The sequence below is a fragment of the Acipenser ruthenus genome, chromosome 1 (assembly GCF_902713425.1).
Source record: "Acipenser ruthenus chromosome 1, fAciRut3.2 maternal haplotype, whole genome shotgun sequence".
Classification (NCBI taxonomy): domain Eukaryota; kingdom Metazoa; phylum Chordata; class Actinopteri; order Acipenseriformes; family Acipenseridae; genus Acipenser; species Acipenser ruthenus.
In genome coordinates, this window is record NC_081189.1 from 59,853,160 (window position 1) to 59,873,878 (window position 20,719).

General features: G+C 37.5%; 1 protein-coding gene across 4 annotated transcripts in view; it reads left to right on the top strand.

The window, feature by feature from the left end:
- LOC117420745 (exocyst complex component 1-like) overlaps positions 1-18,008 on the top strand; it is a 49,150-nt gene extending 31,142 nt beyond the window's left edge. For 2 of the 4 annotated variants that reach the window (XM_059026695.1, XM_059026697.1), the window contains 10 exons: positions 337-442; positions 1,419-1,463; positions 2,342-2,505; positions 8,733-8,843; positions 9,235-9,317; positions 13,780-14,008; positions 14,476-14,659; positions 14,977-15,176; positions 15,859-16,053; positions 16,581-18,008. In XM_059026695.1, the coding sequence (XP_058882678.1) occupies positions 337-442; positions 1,419-1,463; positions 2,342-2,505; positions 8,733-8,843; positions 9,235-9,317; positions 13,780-14,008; positions 14,476-14,659; positions 14,977-15,176; positions 15,859-16,053; positions 16,581-16,733 (1,470 nt within the window). In that variant the 3' untranslated portion in view covers positions 16,734-18,008. The remainder of the gene's footprint in view (positions 1-336; positions 443-1,418; positions 1,464-2,341; positions 2,506-8,732; positions 8,844-9,234; positions 9,318-13,779; positions 14,009-14,475; positions 14,660-14,976; positions 15,177-15,858; positions 16,054-16,580) is intronic. The other 2 variants (XM_059026698.1, XM_059026700.1) reach the window with 1 other exon arrangement.
- Positions 18,009-20,719: the final 2,711 nt, after the last annotated feature.

A 20,719-nucleotide genomic window follows, 5' to 3' on the forward strand; every position in this document is an offset into this window, starting at 1 on the left:
ATACATTTCTCTATATGTCTGTCAGATTTCACTTAATAAATCAGTATGCATCATAGTAATGAGATTCAGTTAATCTGATATTGTGATTACTGTTAGAGCAGACCGCACAAAGTTGGGTGGCTTCAATTAGACCTCTCTAACAAAATCCCTGGTATCCCAACAGAGATGCAACATCTAATTTCCACTATTACGTTTCAAGTTATTAGGGTCCAATTTGTTCTCTGGCAAATGTTGCATCAAAATTCACAATGTATATTGCCTTGTTCATTCATAAGAAACCCAGCATGTTAAAACCACAGCAAATGTTGACGAAAGTGTGTTTTTTTTTTTTTGCAGAATTATGTTGATTATATTGCAAGATTGTATGAGAGGGAAATTAAAGATTTTTTTGAAGTTGCAAAGATTAAAATGACAGGCACAACTAAAGAAGGCAAGAAGTTTGGTAAGATTTGTATTTAAGACTATTGAAAATACTGATTACATATAATGCATACTGTGCATGAAATTGAAACAATTTTATAACATTAACAATGCAGAAATCATTTTCGTTTCTAGGCACATCAAATGTGTGTGCTTGTATACTTTAATTTGTGAAGTTTTTGCAAAAATTGCATTATTTAATAGAGAATATATACATACAAAATATATAACTTAAAATAGCACTGGAAGCATATACAGTATATTAGCAAAACCACTACATTTACATTGACAGTATCTTGCATGTTTTAGCAGTTGCTTTTCATTTTTGGACTTATTTGTCCTCCAGTGGTCCCAGTAAGGTAGAAGAGTTGAGGAGCTCAGCTTTCAATTCAGTTTGTCAAGAATGGACCTCAGTGCAGCACAATAGTATAACAAAATATGTGTTGCAAGGGAAGGGTAACTAATATTTATCCACAGGTAGTTTAGTTCATAATGCAGTTACGTACAACCTAGTAGCAAAGCTGGAAAGTAAAGGACACACCAACAAAACAAAAAATGAAATCCAGCTGATATGATATGCACTTGACTATAGTGTTGATTTTAATGAGTGGTTTGATTCATGTCGAGACGTTTCTATTGTGAGGTTGGTCAGCAAATTACTTTTTGCCTTCAGGTTTCCCCCTATTGTCTGTTTTGAATTGTGCTTTGTACTAAATATGCATAGAAACAAGGAGAACGTGATTTCTTTTTCTCCTAAAAAGCTTGTAATGTTTATCTAGCTAAACATTATAAACTTGCAAAGAAAGCTTGCAGTGTCTTCTTTGTGGTCTACTTGGAACATCAACATTACTTTTCAGCATGTAGTTGTTCTAATGCATGTTATGTTTTGCTTTTTTCATAACTAACTTTTAACTTGCCCTATGCTGCACGGTCTATGTGACAAACATATGCTAACCTGTCTTTGTCTTTGATGCTTGCAATCTAATCTACTGTCACAGCCACGCTTCCTCGAAAAGAGAGTGCTGTGAAACAAGAAACGGAGAGTAAGTATCCCTGCACCATTAAAAAGCTTAATCTGTGGTCTGTGTCTCTTGCGTCACATATTGCATTCTCCATTGCACCAGAAAATGAATAACAGTTCATCTGAGTTTAAATTGCCTATGTATTGTACATGTCAGAACTTATCTGAAGGTTAGTTTTACTAGACTGGTAACAAATTCAGTAACATTTCATCAATATTGAATACAGAACCCGGGCAGAAAGGACATTTGTGTGTATTTATACAGGGAATATCTGAGAGTGTCAGTGATTTTTATACAATCACAATTATTTTCCAGAGGCAGTGGGTTTAAGATGAATTGTTTATATGCTTTTCAGAGACCCAAACTTGTCCACTATTAGAAACTTTGTAATCTAGCTTGTTTTTGTGAGTAACGTATCTTTGACTGATTCAGTTTTTTTCTGACGTGGCTGTTCTTGCGCATGTATAAAGTTGTGGTCTAATAATGTACAAAAATAGATTTAGATGTTCTGCTTTATGCATGTCAGCTTTCTATAGTCATGTATTATGTCCCATTTATGGTTTTAAAGAATATGTGGCGTTTCCAAACATTATTTATATGAAGTCAATAACATTAATATTTCTGTAGGCTTTATGGCTGTCGTCATGTCAAATATTGTGTTTTTTTTAAAGGTGTTAAATACATTGACTGCTGAAAAGCATTTATCTATATCTTTCTAAAGATAAACCCCACTACGTATAAGTCCAGTACAAAAAGGTGTAGCAATTTATAGCTGCTTGTTCATACCAAAATGCAAGATTCCAGATTTTGTTGAAGATGATGTGTGGCCTTAAATATGGTGAGAACCATTTAACCCTGCTGAAAGTGATTGCACCATTCTCTCATCGTGTGTGTGTCAGGCCTGCATGGGAGTTCAGGAAAGCTCACTGGCTCGACATCCAGCCTCAACAAACTACCAATCCAAGGTGGAGGAAGTCGTAGATCCCAGTCATCCTCATTGCTGGATATGGGCAACATGTCTGCCTCAGACCTCGATGTGGCGGACAGAACCAAATTTGACAAGGTACAGAATTTTTGGGTAACAGAGTCAATTCTAAAACACAAATATTGTAAATGAAGTCATCGGTGCAAGTCCCCATCTAATATCAGTGTTTTCTGTAAGAGAAAGACGTTTAGAAGGTTCAGGATATTTTTTACAACACACATTTTAACCTATACCGTATAACGGGAGGATAATTTATTTTGGAGTTTTTTATTGTATCGCCAATAATACTTCCACCCATCAGATTGTAGCGAGCCCGCTCTGTCAGACTGGTATACAGAACAGGTTAAAGAAGTGCTGGACAATAGAAATAATGTGCCAGATATCAAAGTGGATATGAGAGTGGCAGTGATTAAGCCAATTTGCTTGAAAACATTAAAAGTAGACTGGACATTTCCATCAATGAATTTAAAAAATCTGGAATTGATGTGATCAGAAACCCAGAGGCAGTGTAAACTGCACCTGCTACTGTAGTAGGACTGTTCTTTTTTTATGTGAAGCATTTTTTTTTATTATTATTTTTTTTTTATATACAAGGGTTTAAGTAACAGCCAAAATTGTTGATTGTTATTGTCGATATGTTGTAGATACGACTATTACTGAAGACACCCATTGTGCAGGTAGCGCAAAGTCCATAAACAAAACATTGAAAGTTCTGCACTGTATAAAACAGAGCTGATTTTGCCAGTGCTTGCTAGTCTGTTAACCAGTTTGAAATGATTTTGAAGATGCATAATACTGTGATCATTCCGCTGTGTTATGTTGTGAACCGTAGCTAAGTTTTAAAACTGAGTGATTGCAAATGCTTATCGTAAAAGTTTACAGGTACCTTAAAATTTAGGGCCATATAAGAACGATAAATACTGTAACTGATCTTTAGAAGGCCTTCTTTGTTGTTCTCCAAGTTGCTGCAGTGAAATTTTAGGTGTTATAACAAGTTACTGTAAATGAAATACTGTTTTAGGAGACATATTAAGTAAACATTTATTTGAATGTATTTGGACTTAAAAGTATGAATGTTAAACTGTGTGTTATTTTTCTTTGTGAACATGTGTGGCAAAGTGATTGCTGATTATGAACAGGTTCAGAGGTGATGCAGTACAGGAATAAACAGACAGAGATTTGTAATCCAGTATGGAAAATAGTTATTTTATTTTTATTATAATCCAGGTCTGGTGACCAAATAATAAACTCTGGTTATACACAGCGATGTGTAAAACATGGAGAACAGTAACAGGGATTGCAACCCTAAACAATAAACACAGTATCTCTCCCACAATATACAACCACGGTCACCAGTCCTGGGTGCGTGCTGTAGTGCTCGTGGTGGGTGATACAGTTTAAAGAGTGACAAATAGTGCAGTGCTGTTCCGGGTTCAGTGCTGGCCCTTAGCGACAGCTCCGGAACGTGTTAGCCGTCTATAAACACACAAGTAACAATTATAGACAAGACACACAAAACAAACACCCACGATACTCTTAATACACAGTGCACGGGTCCTTCCGGGTCTATTTCGAAACCAAAAACGAAGGAAAAGATTTACAATTCTCTGGCCCCTTTATGCTATCATGCATGACCCCTTGGTAAACGATTGCAGCTGACTATTGCCTGCAGCTGCTACCTCGTTTACCTTCAGGGTCAATACGTTCCTGCAGCGGAGTCTCGCCTTCTTCCAGGCTGACCGACTTCCCGACCCAGGAAATGAACTGTCAGGCCAGCCCGTCCAAAGCCTTTCGCTTTCGCTACTTAGTGCCCTCACAGGTCGGGAGGGAGAACCAGAACTCATTATATTTCTGTCACAACATGTCAAGTGAAAAATTCAAAAAACATCAAAATCCCCCGAGGCAGCAAATCCGCCGAATTTAATACCAGCCAAAATTTCCCGTTGTATGGTATATATTAACTTAAAAAAAGTCTTTCTGCTGACACCTCCAGGCATGTTTGTGGATGGCACTGTGCATCTGACATGTCTTTTGAGCTTGCATATTTTTTGGATGCAGTCCGTTGCCATCTGGTAATGTATGTTGTTTATCGGCTTCCTAAGTTGGGTGCACATTAGTAAGCGTTGGTCATAATTGGTAAACTGTAATTTGCAGTGTTACGTTTGCTTTTATTACGGTGGCTCGGTGGCTGGTTCGTGTAAAAGGGAAAAAAAAAACACCACAGCAATGACTTGCAGAGGAACCAGAGGCATGTTGGATTTTTTTTTTTACCCGTATATGTACATATGTGTGGAGGGGGGTGTCAGGTACCACAGACAAGAGGAAGAGGGGCGGGGGGCGAGGACCAGGCCACTTTGACTTTTCCTCTTCGAGTTATGCAACCCATGGTCTATAACATCCACCCCAATTTCATGTGCCGAGTACGCCACCAAAGAATGAGATACCCTGGCATAAGTATACATTTTTTGAATAAGTACAAAATAAGGATTTTAGGAATGGGTAACATAACATCTCCTGTCAATGGTTTGTTACCATAATTCTTCTGGACCCTGAGGTAATGTTGTCGCATGACATAAAAACAGGTACTTGTACAACATGTGTCATGGTGGTTTGTTCTAGAGTTTATTTAGTCCTTCCAGTACTCATTTACAGTGTTGTACCTTTCAAAACACTCCTCCAAACAGGCCTGGCTGAGAGGGTCAGCGTGGACAGTAGTACCGGGTATCCCTCTGTATGCCCTTGTGGGAACATACACAGCTCCTTTTTTGTGGCTTGGCTTTTCTCCCAGACTGTAGCAGTGTTTGAATAAAATGCCGTTCACTAAGCCGTGCCACTGTTTCCGATCTCAGTCTCTGGTATTTCTTGTATCTCACACACAGTCTTGGGCACGTTACTGAAATAAAGTTATTACTCGTTTCTTCAGGAAAACTAATATACTATAATATAAAAACGAATGTAATGTCCTTATTACTTAATAAAAAGGTAGCATGTTATATTACTCATTATATTTATTCATTTATCTTGTCCTGCAAAGCAGTTGTTGACTATTGTTTACCATTTAGCTGTATGTCTGGTAATTCATTTATTAAATGTGTCAAACAGGTTTTTAAAATGTGTAGTATAATAAACAAACAACTCTTAATTTACTGGATATAGTAAATTGTAATCCTTACAACACATGCAACTTTGTGCAAGTCATAAGAAACATGTTACATAAAGGCTTTTTATAACAGAATAGCGAGCATTAGTAGGGGAAAAAAATTGGACAGTGTATTGTGACAAAGTTGGTCCTTCTTTGCATACTTTGGTCACAAGTATGAGTGGGGACAACACAATAGACACAACAAGTGTAACTTTATTTTAAACTTGATGTTACCTGCGTGTTTATTTTCAAGGGAAGTCCAATAATCAGAGTCGTAATGTTAATCCAGAGTTCACAAACAATCATCCAAAATAGGGTCAAAACAGCCAACAGGGTTATCCAAACAGTCCAGGGTCATACACAATAATGCAATCCAGAAATCAAGAAGTATACTCCAAAACCTCTGCAAACACAGCACCAAACTCCTTCTACTCCACTCTCACTGTGGTACTGTCAGTTTGCTCCTTTTATAGGGCTGGTTATTACCCTTGATCACCTGCAGGTGTGCTGACATACCTTAATTACCTGATCAGGATCCTAGGTAGTGTAGTTTGTGGTGGGCAACCATTTTGTGAACTGTAGTCCGATTGGGACATTTTGTGAAAGGACAAAGTCCTAACAAAATCTCTGCCCTCACATATCTCCCATTCAGGACCATGGTCTGAGGTTTATCACAGTATATAAAACATTGCGTTAGATAAATTACTTAACAGATACACATGTATTTTGTAGGTACATACTATGCATCAATTATACTGTAGTATTTTTCGTATGCATGCAATTTGAGCTATTTAATTACATTTTAAATATTTTGTTTATAAATCTAAATAGTCTTTGTATTGCATCAAAAGGATCTCTGGTTACTGTCAGGATCTCTGTTAAGTCTTTACTAAGCTTTGTACTCAAGCCAGTTAGTCCTAAGTGTGCACACACATGAGATGAGAGCTGTTGTGTTCAGGGTTTCCATGTGTCTAGGGAAAATAGCAGTTCCGTCTTTAGGGAATACAGTAAGACCGTAAGTTGTTAGTGTATTTAGTTTGGCGGCATGTCTTGCTGACTGAAAACACAGTAAAGAACCATTAACATTTACGGTTACAACTGAAATGTACTTTCGCTTCAGAAAAAAGAAAAGACCACCAGTGTAGGTGTAGGCTATTTTATTTTTTGCGGAAAGTACTATTATTACTCTCATTAAAAACCGAACGTGTTATATTGCCTCGTTATTGACAAAAGTAATATTATTAAAGTAATGCGTTATTTAAGTAGCGAGTTACCCTAACTCTGATCACACACAAGGCTGGAGATCTGCAATTCCGGACATGTGAGCTGATTCTCTGGTGCCGTACTTCGGTACACTACATAGGCATTTGTACAAAGAAATCTGGACCATGAACGTGTCAAGCTTCTTGTACTATACTGTGGTCTTCCATGCAGCATTGCACTGCTCCAGCATCTGGTCTGACCTATCCACACCTCCCGTGTATTTATTGTAGTCCAGGACACACTGGTGTGTGTGTGTGTGTGTGTGTGTGTGTGTGTGTGTGTACTGACCTCGCACAGGAACTGCTACAGTAGCATCATCTTTGATGGTGGCGAGGTGGTACACGTTTTTTTTTTTTTTCTCTTTGTCAGTGTATTTAACTGCCAGCAGTTCCTTGAAGTGCAGAGCGCTGCTTTTACCTTGCCTCAGTTTGTTGGCTACCAATTGACGTGGAAATCCCTTCCTGTTTGGACTTATTGTACCACAAACCATTGTATCTCATGTGTACAAAGCCCTAATAAGAGGGCTCTCATTGTAGAAGTTATCTAGATGCATATGGTCAGTGGTCTGTGAGCATGGGGGGCAGCCAGGTGGCTCAATCTGAGAGTCCTTCCCTGTGTACACGCTTGTAAGGAAAAATTGATAAACAACTGAAAAACAATATTAGTTGTCAATGTATATATGTTTATTGGTACAGTGTAGAATAGACAATTGTATTGAACAGAGTCGTGTCACTCTGGGCTGCAGTGAGATTGATAGAACTGAGCCCCGGACAATGCATTCACTTCAGTTTTGTAGATTCCAAAACACATCCTTTTAATGTCATTTATGACCGCTTCTCACTATATCTGTGTACATGGCAAGTTTCCAAGCCTCACAAACATTCCTTCACATTATGTACCTCAATAAAACAAAGTGCAGAAAGTAATCGTATGCATCACTTCAAAGCTAATTTCATGAAATGCGAGGCGGTAACACAGCTCCCAATCAAAGGAAAACTTTTTTATTATCGATCCTCATGGAGCAGAAACTAAAGCTACACGCAGCTTGTTTTAGGCTGAACTGTCACATCGAAGGTATTTTGTCTGTGTAACATAATGAAATTGGAACCACTGACCCCTTGTTATCTGTAAGAGCTTCTCGATGAGCGATCCTGAGTGAAATAATGGCAATTCAGCATTTAAAAAAAAAAAAAAAAAAAAAGTTTTAATAAGGGCGTACCTGGTATGTTAGGTAGCACTGAGCAAGCTTTTTGAGGACATGCCAGGTATGTCTTGTAGCAATTAAGGGGTTAAATGGTGCCCTAATTTCATATGGTACATTTTTATTTTTCTCCTATAATGATATTATTTGTAAACATGTTAGTCAGTGGTACTGTTTGATTGTGTTTGCAGTGCTTTTAAAGTGTCTGCAGATAATCAAAATAACATCCCCCCCCCCCCCCAGTGTTGATTTATTTTTATATTTTTTTTATAGACTTGTGAAGAGTATTAAAATAGATCCTGCCGTGCATTGTATTTTAGTTTAGATGCAAAATGAGGCACCATACTGAAATAAAGTGTGTAAATGTAGTGTGGAGTAGTGGTTAGGGCTCTGGACTCTTGACCGGAGAGTTGTGGGTTCAATCCCCAGTGGGGGACACTGCTGTTGTACCCTTGAGCAAGGTACTTTACCTAGATTGCTTCAGTAAAAACCCAGCTGTATAAATGGGCAATTGTATGTAAAAAAAATGTGATATCTGTATAATGTGAAATAATGTATAATGTGATAACTTGTAACAATTGTAAGTCGCCCTGGATAAGGGCGTCTGCTAAGAAATAAATAATAATAATAATAATAATAATAATAAAATGTACACTTTGTAACAATGTAAAACATCACTCTCAAATGTTTCGTCTTTAGATCTTTGAACAAGTTCTAAGTGAACTGGAGCCTCTTTGTCTGGCAGAACAAGATTTCATCAGCAAATTCTTTAAACTACAGCAACAACCCAGCATGCCAGGATCTACAGCTGTGAGTCTTCAGTCTGAATAATGTACCAATAGAAAGGGGAGAGTCTGATAGTTGATGGGATTAAGTTTGAAGGGAGTGGTGGGAGAATGAGTCCAAACATATTGAACAATATATCAGTAAAGAAAACATTTGTCTACTAAGATGTTTCTTTGATTTTACTCTCTTGATATTTTTATTGAGTGTTTTAAGTTGTGGATGATTTAAGAAAGTGATGCATCAAATCATTTATACAGTTCATTGCAAGGAAAATGGATGATAAAATGGTTCAGGGACTCTGTATAAAGCATGAACTGAAGACAAAAATGTGTCTTGGGAAAAAGTATCCATTAACAAACGCATATATTTTTTTCTACTGCTTCTTTAGTCATGAAATATGATTGCACTTTTATAGGCAGATGGAGAGGAAGCAGATGGAGCAGTGCCATCAAGGCCTGTATCTGTTGGTGGGGAAAGACCTCAATCTGCAGCGTCTGAGTGAGTATTTGTGTTTCCGTATAGACTTCCTTATTTACCGACATCTAGGCTGTATTTGTTTTCATGGTAAAAAAATAAATAAATACATATTTCACGATTTTTAAACATAATATTTATTAAAGCAGAAAAAATAGGGTTGTCACATTCAAAATCAATCATTTTTCTTAATAGTTATTATACAGCAAATGTTCTTAAATACTTTCCTGAACTGAATGCTAAATTGCAGGGTGTTTCTTTTTGTTGTTTTTTTATGTCCACCTTTTTAAAGACATTATTTAAAATTAAAAATATCGCCATACAACCTCTGGACAGTGCGATCATTAGCAGAAATATTTCCAATCTTTGAATCATGCAACTCTATGTTTTGTGTTTACTCATTTACTGAAAGCAAAGTAAACCAGTTGCCGTGTTCCTAAATCTGACAGGTAGTGTGTCTGTAAAACAATCGTTCGCAGACAAAAGTATTGATACCCTAAACTTAATATAAGATCATTCAAGAAAACATGTTAAATACAAGCATTTTGTGAACATCAATTACTAATTAATAGGACAAACACCAAAATACACAATTTCTGGTAGTTTTATTTTTATAAAACAAAACGAAAGAACCTAAGCAATTAGTATTGGCACCTTTACATTAACCCTGTAAATCCCATTTCTGTATAGTTTTAAACCCAGCCTCACTAGCCAGAATTTTTCATACTCAGTACATTATGTGTTGCCTGACAAGAAAAACATTGTGTTTTGTACAACAAACTGAATTTAGTTACATAAATTAACTTTCCTCATTTAAAAAATGTTTGGGCATTACAGGGTTAAAATCTGTCATTCATATATGGATTGAAAACCATTACACAGTAATTAAGCTGCATTATAAAATCAATAGCCTGAAAGAGGCAATTACTTCCAGCATCTGTTGAAGAAGAATGTTTTGGCAACACAGCAGATGATGGTTAAGACAACAGAGTTGGATTCACGTTTGATAAAAGCACTCGTAGCAAACAACAAAGGAAATATAAAAGAAATATGGAATACAAAATTCCCCAATCAGAGCAATAATCAAGAAACACCACAGAACAAATTCAACTGAAACGCTTGAAATAAGTGGACATCCAAAGAATTACAGGAACAGCAGGCAGATGAATCATTCGAGCAGCTAAAAAACATTCAAGATTAACAGCCAAGGACTTAAACCCTAACCTAACACATACAAAACAAATACAAAGATTTGTCAAGAAATATGAACAGGAATCTGAAGCATTCTTCAACAAAATTCCCCAAAAATGGCTGACCGTATGTTTGGAGAAAAAAACAGAAAGCCTTCAATGAAGAAAACTTTGTACCTACAGTTAAACATGGAGGTGGTTTGATGATGATGATTTGATGGGGGTGTTTTAGCAGTTTAGAGACTGGAGACATACATGTGATTTGAAGATTGAATGAATGCAGCCATCTATGAAAACATTCTACAAAGTACGATACCAACTGCTTGTAGGCTGATTGGCAGACAGTTTATCTTCCAACACGACAAAGACCCAAAGCATACGGCTAAGTCAACTCTGGAATTCTTGAATAAAACAAAGTTCTGGAATCACCTTTGCAATCGCCAGATCTCAATCCAATAGAATTTGACTGATCTAAAAAATGCTGTAGCCAAGCATCGTGTATCCAATCTGTCTGAGATCATCAAAATATGCAAGACAGAATGGTTCTATATTTTACCAAGAAGATGTAACATACTGGAAAAGAATTATCATAAACATCTGAAAGCCGTAATAAAAGCGAAAGGATAAAGATTATTCTAGAAATTGTGTAAGCATAGGATGCCAATACTTTTGTCTGAGACCTGTATATTTACACTATTCTTTTAGAAATGGGGGTTTTCACAGGGAACTACGTTAGAAATGGTAATGGGTACCACTTTTATGAAATGTAAAGAAAAAAAGTCATTATTTAAAACTAGCACAATTTGGTGCTTGTTTCAGTATTCTCAGGACATAATGGGATAATTGAATTGCAATTAACTAACTTATATTAGACAGATTTTATATATATATACAGTGCCTATAGAAAGTCTACACCCCTTGAACTTTTTTCAGATTTTGTTGTGTCAGTGCCTAAGTTTCATGCATTTAAATGAGGATTTTTTTTCCACTTATCTTCACACCAAACTCCACACTGTTAAGGGGAAAAAAGTTTTTATTGAGAAAAAATGTATATATAAGTCTCCACCCCCTTGAGTTAATACTTGGTGGAAGCACCTTTGGCAGCAATTACAGCTGTGAGTCTGTTGGGATAGGTCTCTACCAACTTTGCACACCTAGATTTTGCAATATTTGACCATTCTTCTTTACAAAGCTGTTCAAGCTCTGTCAAGTTCCTTGGGGAGCGTTGATGGACAGCAATCTTCAAGTCATGCCACAAATTTTCATTTGGATTTAGGTTGGGGCTCTGACTGGGCCACTCAAGGACAATTACCTTTTTGTTCCATAGTCACTCCTGTGTAGCTTTCGCTGTGTGCTTTGGGTCGTTGTCATGCTGAAAGGTGAACTTCCTTCCCAGATTCAGCTTTCTTGCAGAGGTCAGCAGGTTTTCCTCAAGGACTTCTCTGTACTTTGCTTCATTCATTTTCCCTTCTACCCTGCCGATGAGAAACATCCCCATAACATGATGCTGCCACCACCATGCTTCACAGTAGGGATGGTGTTCTTTGGGTGATATGCTGTGTTGGGTTTGCGCCAAACATAACGCTTTGCATTTAGGCCAAAAAGTTCCATTTTAGTTTCATCAGACCACAAAACTTTTTCTCACATGGCTACAGAATCTCTTGAGTTTTTTTGCATACTTCAAATGGGATTTAGGGTGGGCTTTCTTGAATAATGGCTTCCTTCTTGCCACCCTACCATACAGGCCAGATTTGTGGAGTGCTTGGGATATTGTTGTCACATGCACACTTTGACCAGTCTTGGCCATAAAAGCCTGTAGCTCTTGCAAAGTTGCCATTGGCCTCTTGGTAGCCTCTCTGATCAGTTTCCTTCTTGCTTGGTCATCCAGTTTGGAGGGACGGCCTGGTCTAGGCAGGGTCTTGGTGGTGCCATACACCTTCCAATTCTTTTAATAATCGTCTTGACCATGCTCCATGGTTGAGTCTTTGCTTTGAAATGCACTACCCAGCAGAGGGAACCTACAGGAACTGCTGAATTTATCCTGAAATCATGTGAATCACTACAGTTTAACACAGGTGGAGGCCACTTAACTTGGTGTGTGATTTTGAAGGCGATTGGTTACACCCGAGCTCATTTAGGATTGCTATTTCACTTGGAAGTTGTGGGGTAGGATGTGTAGATAAATGAAAAAATATATATATTTTAATGCATTTTAATTCCAGGCTATAAGGCAACAAAAGGTGAACATTTTGAAAGGGGGTGTAGACTTTCTATAGGCACTGTATATATTAACAATAGAGTTGATTTTAAGATAACAATATTGTAAGTCGTCCAAATGATGGGCTCATACTCGCAACAACTTTCTGCAAAGTGATCTGTCAGCTAATTCTGTAAGTAGTATACAAGGATTTTTTTTTTTTTTTGGATTAAACAGTTTTATTGAATTTTTACATGTACAACAACAACATAAAAAGTTAAACGGAATTTAAATGAAAAAGTGTAGAATTAGTTAAATATATATGTAGATATGAAGACATAAAATAAAGATAAGATGAAAATAATAGACAAACACACAAAAAAATTAAACCCTGCATCCTGGATGGTTCTAAAACATTAATCTCCTTCACAACAATTTAAATTTAAACATGCAAGCTTTCACATGGTTAGGGCTGTCATCTGGTATGATTAGGTTTTCAAGGGAGTTTGAAAAGTGCCATGTATTTAAACCACCTTTGCTCAATTTTTTCAAGTTTGTTAACCAGCTTAAAGGAAAGCCGTTCGTAGGCTGCAATATTACTCAAATACAGCTGCCATTCATGCACAGAAGGGGCATTGGCAAGACCTCCACTAGAAGTTTCCTCCCAGTCAAGAGGGCAGTCTGAATCCATTCTGAATCCTGAGTAGGAAGATGTTTCAGTCTAGAAGGATCCCTGAGAATATAAAGTCTTGGGCAGAAAGGAATATGAACAACATCTTGCAAAATGTCGTGGACCCCAGCCCAAAAAGCTTTAATCTGTCGGCAAGCCCACATAACATGCACTAGAGTCCCCACCTCTGCTAGGCACTTCCAACAGTCTGGGGAGTCCTTTATACCCGGCCTATGTAACCTGGCGGGGGTCCAGTAGAACCTGTGCCAGATCTTAAACTGAACAAGCCTGGTTCGCAACTCCCTTGACATTTATTTTTATACTTTTTAGGACATTAGCCCATTCCTCTTCAATAAAGGATATATTAAGGAAATTTTATTTTTTAAGATTAGGCTTTTTTCATTATTTAATGCTGGTTTCTTTTTACAGGAAGGATTTGGTTCGGCTCATGATGAATAAAATATTTCATTGTATTGAGGTCGAACTCAATAATCTGATTGGCCTTGGTGACAAGATTGACAGCTTTAACTCGTTGTACATGTTGGTGAAAATGAGTCACCATGTTTGGACTGCAGAGAACGTAGATCCAGCTTCCTACCTCAGCACCACACTTGGAAATGTCTTGGTGACAGTCAAAAGGAACTTTGATAAATGCATTGTAAGATCTTGCATGCTTTGCTTTCCCTTAACTTCAGGAATAAGTTGAGTTAATTTTTAAAATGCTTAATGCTTTAAGTTGGAAAAAATTATATATATATATATATATATATATATATATATATATATATATATATATATATATATATATATATATATATATAATTGTCAGAAATCTATTATGTATTACTATTAGTATTTATGTGGTCAAGTCAGGGTTTACTTTAACAGTGCAAGTGACACTGTACCTGGTATCTTTTTTGTATTACTTAATAAAAATCCAGCAAGAGGATTTTTTCTTTAATGCATTTCCTTACAGCATGTTAGACATTAGTCTGTCTCTTTTTTATATTTCCCTACCTGAAACATTGACAATCATTTCTCATTGTACTAGTGCCTGTTTATGTTGCAATTGATTTCTGCTGGTTTTATATTGGTAAATAATGTGTCTCCTTCTTTCTTTTAAAGTCAAATCAAATTAAACAAATGGAAGAGGTGAAGATCTCAAAGAAGAGCAAGGTTGGCATCCTTCCATTTGTTACTGGTATTGAGCAGTTTGCAGAGCTGGCAGAGACAATCTTTAGAAACGCAGAGCGGCGTGGAGATTTGGACAAGGCCTATGTAAAACTTATCAGAGCGGTATATTTCAATGGTAAGAAAACACTACAGGTAAGGAATATAGTTATGGCTCACTATTTATTCCCAAAGTGAAAAAAGGCAGCTGCTGTACATATTCTGTGTGTCATGTTGCATAATTTATCTTGGCTACATCTGGAGCTATATCTGGAAAAAACGTTACGTTCAAGCTTGGTTGAGCCTTTTGAAGACTTTATACAATATATTTTAGTATATAAAACACAAATCCACAGTGTATTACATTCAGAGTTGGGTCTATCAAAATATTTAATCTAAACCTGCACCATTATATTGTCAAAGAAATTTAAAAAAGTTTTATGTATTTATTTTAAGTTGAGAAAGTTGCAAATGAAAGCCAAAAGACTCCCAGAGATGTTGTGATGATGGAGAACTTCCATCACATCTTTTCAACTCTGTCCCGCCTGAAGATCTCCTGCCTGGAGACTGAGAGGAAAGAAGCCAAATACAAGTACACTGATCACCTGCAGTCCTATGTCATTTACTCTCTGGGACAGCCTCTGGAGAAACTAAATGTAAGTTGCTGCACTTCATTTCTAAATACTTAGGAGATCTTTGTAATGACTGTAACACTAGCTACACTTTTACCCACAATTAAACTAGTACAGGACCGCTAAGCAGTTTGCCCGTTTCTAAAACAGTTACTGGTTTTACAACACACAGTAGTTACAGTACCCACCACACAGACTCCCACTTCACCCACCACCAACACAGACAGACAGGCTTTTATACAGAAACATATGACACTAATTACAAACACTTAACCAATAATTAAATTAAACGATCTCAAATGTACCCAGGTGTTTCCCATTCAGCCCCAGAGGCTTGTGGGACCTGTAGTCTTTTAGGCCTATGGCCATGACACCCCTCCCGTGCACTACAAAATTGACACACACCTTGAATACCCAGTAAACACACAGGCAGGGCTCTTGCCCCGCTACACAACTTACATTTTCAGTGGCTGACTTGTACTGTAACAGATGCCAACAACCTTTACTATCCTGCACGCTTGTTGCATAGTAACTGTACTTGCTTCTTTGACTTCATATTTTAATGAGAATTCATCCTTTGTTAATGGCATTAGGAATTTAAAAAGTCTGGTTTGAAAACAGCAGACTTCACTAGCTTAGGAACCTTTAGTTTACTAATCACCAGAAAATGTTAATATATGAACTAGTCTTGTATGCACAATTTCAGCATTTCTTTGAGGGTGTTGAGGCCCGTGTGGCACAGGGAGTGAGAGAGGAAGAAGTGAGCTACCAACTGGCCTTTAACAAACAGGAGCTGCGCAAAGTTATCAAGGAATATCCAGGAAAAGAGGTGAAGAAGGGGTTGGACAACCTCTACAAAAAAGTGGACAAGCACCTCTGTGAGGAGGAGAACCTGCTGCAGGTACAGTAATACTGGGAAACCCATGTATTTTAATTAATCTAGGTAAAAACAGTTGATATTTTATTTTAATGGGTTGATCTTAATTACCATACTTTCAATAATTAATTTATCTGTTACATTTTTTAATACATTGAGAATATCTTAAACGTTAGAAAACAGCAAATTCGTTGTGATTTACATTTTCTAAGGACATGCTTCAGTACAAGTTGTACAGTTCCAGATAAATCTAGATGGCATTGCATTGGAGTAGGGGTATAACATTTTAAAACCCCTAATCCCAGAGGATGAGGATGCATTATTTTTTAAAATCATTGTCTGTGCCTCAGATTTAAATTAACAGGATTGGAGATCGGATTATTGCATTCTCCGTTAAACAGGTTTATCTTTATTTAATCTGTCACAAAGAATATCCTCTTATTGGCGACCTCAAATTATTTAAGTTCATGAAGAGCAAACAGATGTAGGATAAATGATATATTTTTTTTTAAATCCCTTATTCTTTGCATATTCTTCCTCTTTCCTGTCAGGTTGTGTGGCATTCTATGCAGGATGAGTTCATTCGGCAGTACAAGCACTTTGTTGGGTTAATTGGTCGCTGTTATCCTGGGTCTGGGATAACAATGGATTTCACTATTCAAGACATTCTTGAATATTTCTCCAGCATCGCCCAGTCTCATTAATTTGGATTAAAGAACACAAGATGTCTGCAAGACGGTGCTTCTTTGTGTGTGCTCTTGTGATGTGTGGAGATATATAAACACTCCTTGCTCATTATAAATCCTGTGTTAAATTAAATATGTAAAGGACTTGCTGTATTGTCCTCAAGAAAAAAGAGGTGTTATTTAATTTTAAATTTTTACCATTTGTAACCAGGTACTGTTTAGCACAGTTTCTTTGCAATGGCATGTGTGTCTCAGACATTAAGGAAGGGAGGTTTGTACTATGATGTAATGTTTGTTATGGTAGACGTGCAGTAGACGTTTGTAGTTAATGCAAAGTGGGAATATATTGCAGCCAATACTGATCAACAGGACACTATTGATATACCCCAGATAAGCATTTGTCAATTGAAGAATAATGTTTATTTCTTGTGAAAGGTTATGATGGGCATAAGCATTAATGTCTTGCTGTTAACACTATTAATATTAGCCTACTTATTGCCACTAATCTGTAAGGATGTTCTGTAACAGTACTAATTATGTTTGCCTGTTTCCCCCAATTAATTTCAATTTAGTTTTATCTAAAAGCATTAAATGGAACATTCAGACATGAAATAAAGGCCAAGGGTTTGCTAATAAAATAATAGACATACCTTAAATGTATATTTCACAAACTCTGTTTCTCATGCAATGGTATTTACTGATTTCAGATTTACTAAAATAGTGATTTGTACTTTATTTTCTCTGTGTAGAATAATTAACAATTTTGATACATTTGTGCAGAATTCTAACTGATCACAAAATAGTATACATTATAGCAGGGGTCTCCAACCCTGGTCCTGGGGAGCCCCAATCTTGCAGGTTTTATAGGGTGTCTTTATGTCAACAGTGGCTGAAGATCTGGAACAGATGTTCGTCTTGAATAATTAAACCAGTAATTGGTTCATTTAAGTAACCGAAAGCTTGGTTGAAACAAAGCCCAGAAGACCCTGTAGCTCTCTGGGACCAGGTTGGAGAGTCCTGCATTATAGGGATTTTATTTTGCACTTCAATTAAACTTTGCAAGATGTTTGAACACATTATGAATATCCAATATGCCCAGGCCAAAGTTGTTTAAAAACATGTCTAGTTACATTACCCATTCTGTTAAACCAGCTAGCTGCAATTGTTGAGTAACTAACTACAGTTGAGGTTTGCAAATAAGCTGTATGCTTATTTCATTGTACACTATTATCAGTGTAAGATACAAAAGTATGATCATGCCAAATACTTAATAAAAATATTTATTTCCCAGTTTGATATGATTTGTTACTTTCAGAATAGGTGCAGAATTTTAGCTATTTTATTCTGGTACAAAATAGTGTACATGCATAAAATACAAAATGTTTTGGAGGTTAATGGTAGTTCAATTATACAGTATTTGTTTAATCATCTATTGCCGCCCACTCTCCCAACATACAAAATATGAACAAAATAAGTTATCAGTTTGATGATGAAATATTGTACCCTTTTAACAGCTTTAAATAAAACCACGTAAACCACGTAAATTGAAGTTTTTTAAAGAATACTGCCTTAACATTTACACTAAATGTAATGTCCAGTGTTTTAGTAATCCATACATAATCCTGCTTTCCTGTGTTTAGGTGGTTCAGCCCAGTCATTAATAAAGTCAGTTATTCAGAAACTGTATTCAGTTTTTGCAGAGCCAACCAATCAAGTGTTTCTCAACATGCAGAAAGCGATCCACGTTGGGCATGCAAGTGGAAAAGTGTGTTTGCAGTACAAATGAAATACACTGCCATCATGCAGTGTATTGCATTTAAACACTTAAGTGAACTAGGAGAAACAGCATATTATTATTTGTTTATTTAGCAGATGCCTTTATCCAAGGCTATTTACAGAGACTAGGCTATTTACAGAGACTAGGCAGTGTGAAATATGCCTCAGCTCACCCAAAAGACAGAGCACAAGGAGGTTAAGTGACTTGCTCAGCGTCACACAATGCGTCAGTGGCTGAGCTGAGATTTGAACCGGGGACCTCTTGGTTACAAGCCCTTTTCTTTAACCACTGGACCACACCGCCTCCAATGAGTGGAATGCTGTTCATTGCATGCTTAATTATCTTCTAAAATATTCTGATAGTTCACACCTCACACAAAGGACTTCAAGGCATAGATGTCACACTCGCAAAAGCTTCTTGCATAATAGAAAAAATGAAGGCGTACATTGCGAAACACAGAAGTGAAGAAGGCTGGAATGAAACGTGGAAAGAAATCACAGAATTCTGCCAAGAGCATAATATTGCAGTGCCAGATGAGAATACACTTCAAGCTACAAAAAAAAGAAGGGTTGTAAAAAACCTCAACAACTCTTACTAGCTTCCTTGTACCGATTACCTTGGGTCAAAGAGAGGCTGTAGAAGAGGCTGCAAGTGCACCTGAAAAAACCTGATGGCATCAGTAGTTATATTTTCCTGTTTTGGATGCCATAATTGGAGAGTTAGGGAGGCGACTCAAGAATCGATGGAAATTGCTTACAGTACATACTTCATACTCTGGACATAATTTCTGGTCGGAGTCGAGGGTCTCTGACCCTCTGCGAAAAGTCGGAATTATGCAATCTACAATCTTGCAACGTGCGTCTTTTTTTGGAAAGGCGTACAGTCTTAACAGGTCATCAAACCTTTCATCTGTAGTTCTAAAATACCTAAAATAAATATCTCTCACTATCACATACCCACATCTCTGAATAATGTTTGAAATTCTACCTTTCGGGTTCTGTGTTGGTTGAGAGGATGGGTGTACCAACAATGTTGTTTTTATTTTATTTTTTTTAATCCACTTGTATAAAGGTACAAACTCAGCACATTTACTTAAATGTAAATGTATCCAATGCAATCTGTATTTAAAGTATGAACAACTGCGACCACTTTGCGCAATCAAAAGGGCTGTGACTTGATGTATCGTTGGTAAACTACTGTTCTCCGATGCATTTCTTCTTCTGTCTACAAAAAACAGCTCACTCACCATTTTTTTTTTTGCATTTTAGCTGTGCGGCGGATGTACACCCCGCCCCTGTGCATGTTTATTTTGTCTTGTGTTGTTATTATTTAAAGTAAATGTTTGTGGGGCACAGTTGTTTTAGGTCTGCAGGGAAGGATTGATTGCCTTCACTGGAAGAAGGGGAAGCCAGTGCAAGCTCCAGCGCCAATGAGGGGGGAGCCCGAGCGTCCAGTGCCCACGAGGGGGTAGCACAAGCATCCAATGCCCTCGAGGGAGATTTGGGACTGACTGCTGGACCCTGAGGGGAACCTCAATGAGGCCCTCCCAGTGGCGGTCGACCTGCTGTGGACCAGAGATGGGAAGCAATGGGTAGCCTGGGAGCAGCAACATCACCAAGCATCTCTCCCCGACACAGCAGCCATGGTGTTAAATTACCTGGCTGCAGATATGGGTGTCGACCTGCTGCTCCCGCCTCCGCACCCAGGGAGACTACGCACTGCTCCCGTCTCCGCCACCAGATGGAGACTACCTATTACTCCTGCCTCCACCACTGTGGGTCAGCTCCTGCCCTGTCCTGCAACGCCTGGGGCTGCCAAGCCTGCACCGCCCAGGATTGCCTGTCCCACACAGCCCTGGGATGCCTTTTTCGTCACCGCCTGGGGGTCTTTCAGTGCTGTGGCTGCTGTCACTGCTGGAGTGGGTCTTCCATCTCCAGGTAATTATTTCCCCTAATGTAATATATATATAATTATTGTTATTTTTTCCAACTGGACTTGTGCTGGCTACACAAAAGGCCCTATTGGAATGGTGTAACTGGCTTATATATTTCAAGCCCTCACTGTTTAAAATAATTGTATATGTATTTGGCATGTTTTTATTTATCTATGGATTATAAACCTATATGATTAATTAAAAATCATTCTCAAAAGTGCTGTCTATTTCGTTTAATGAATGCATAGTAAAAGCATGTGCTGGGCTATTGCAAAATGACAAAAGCAACAACAA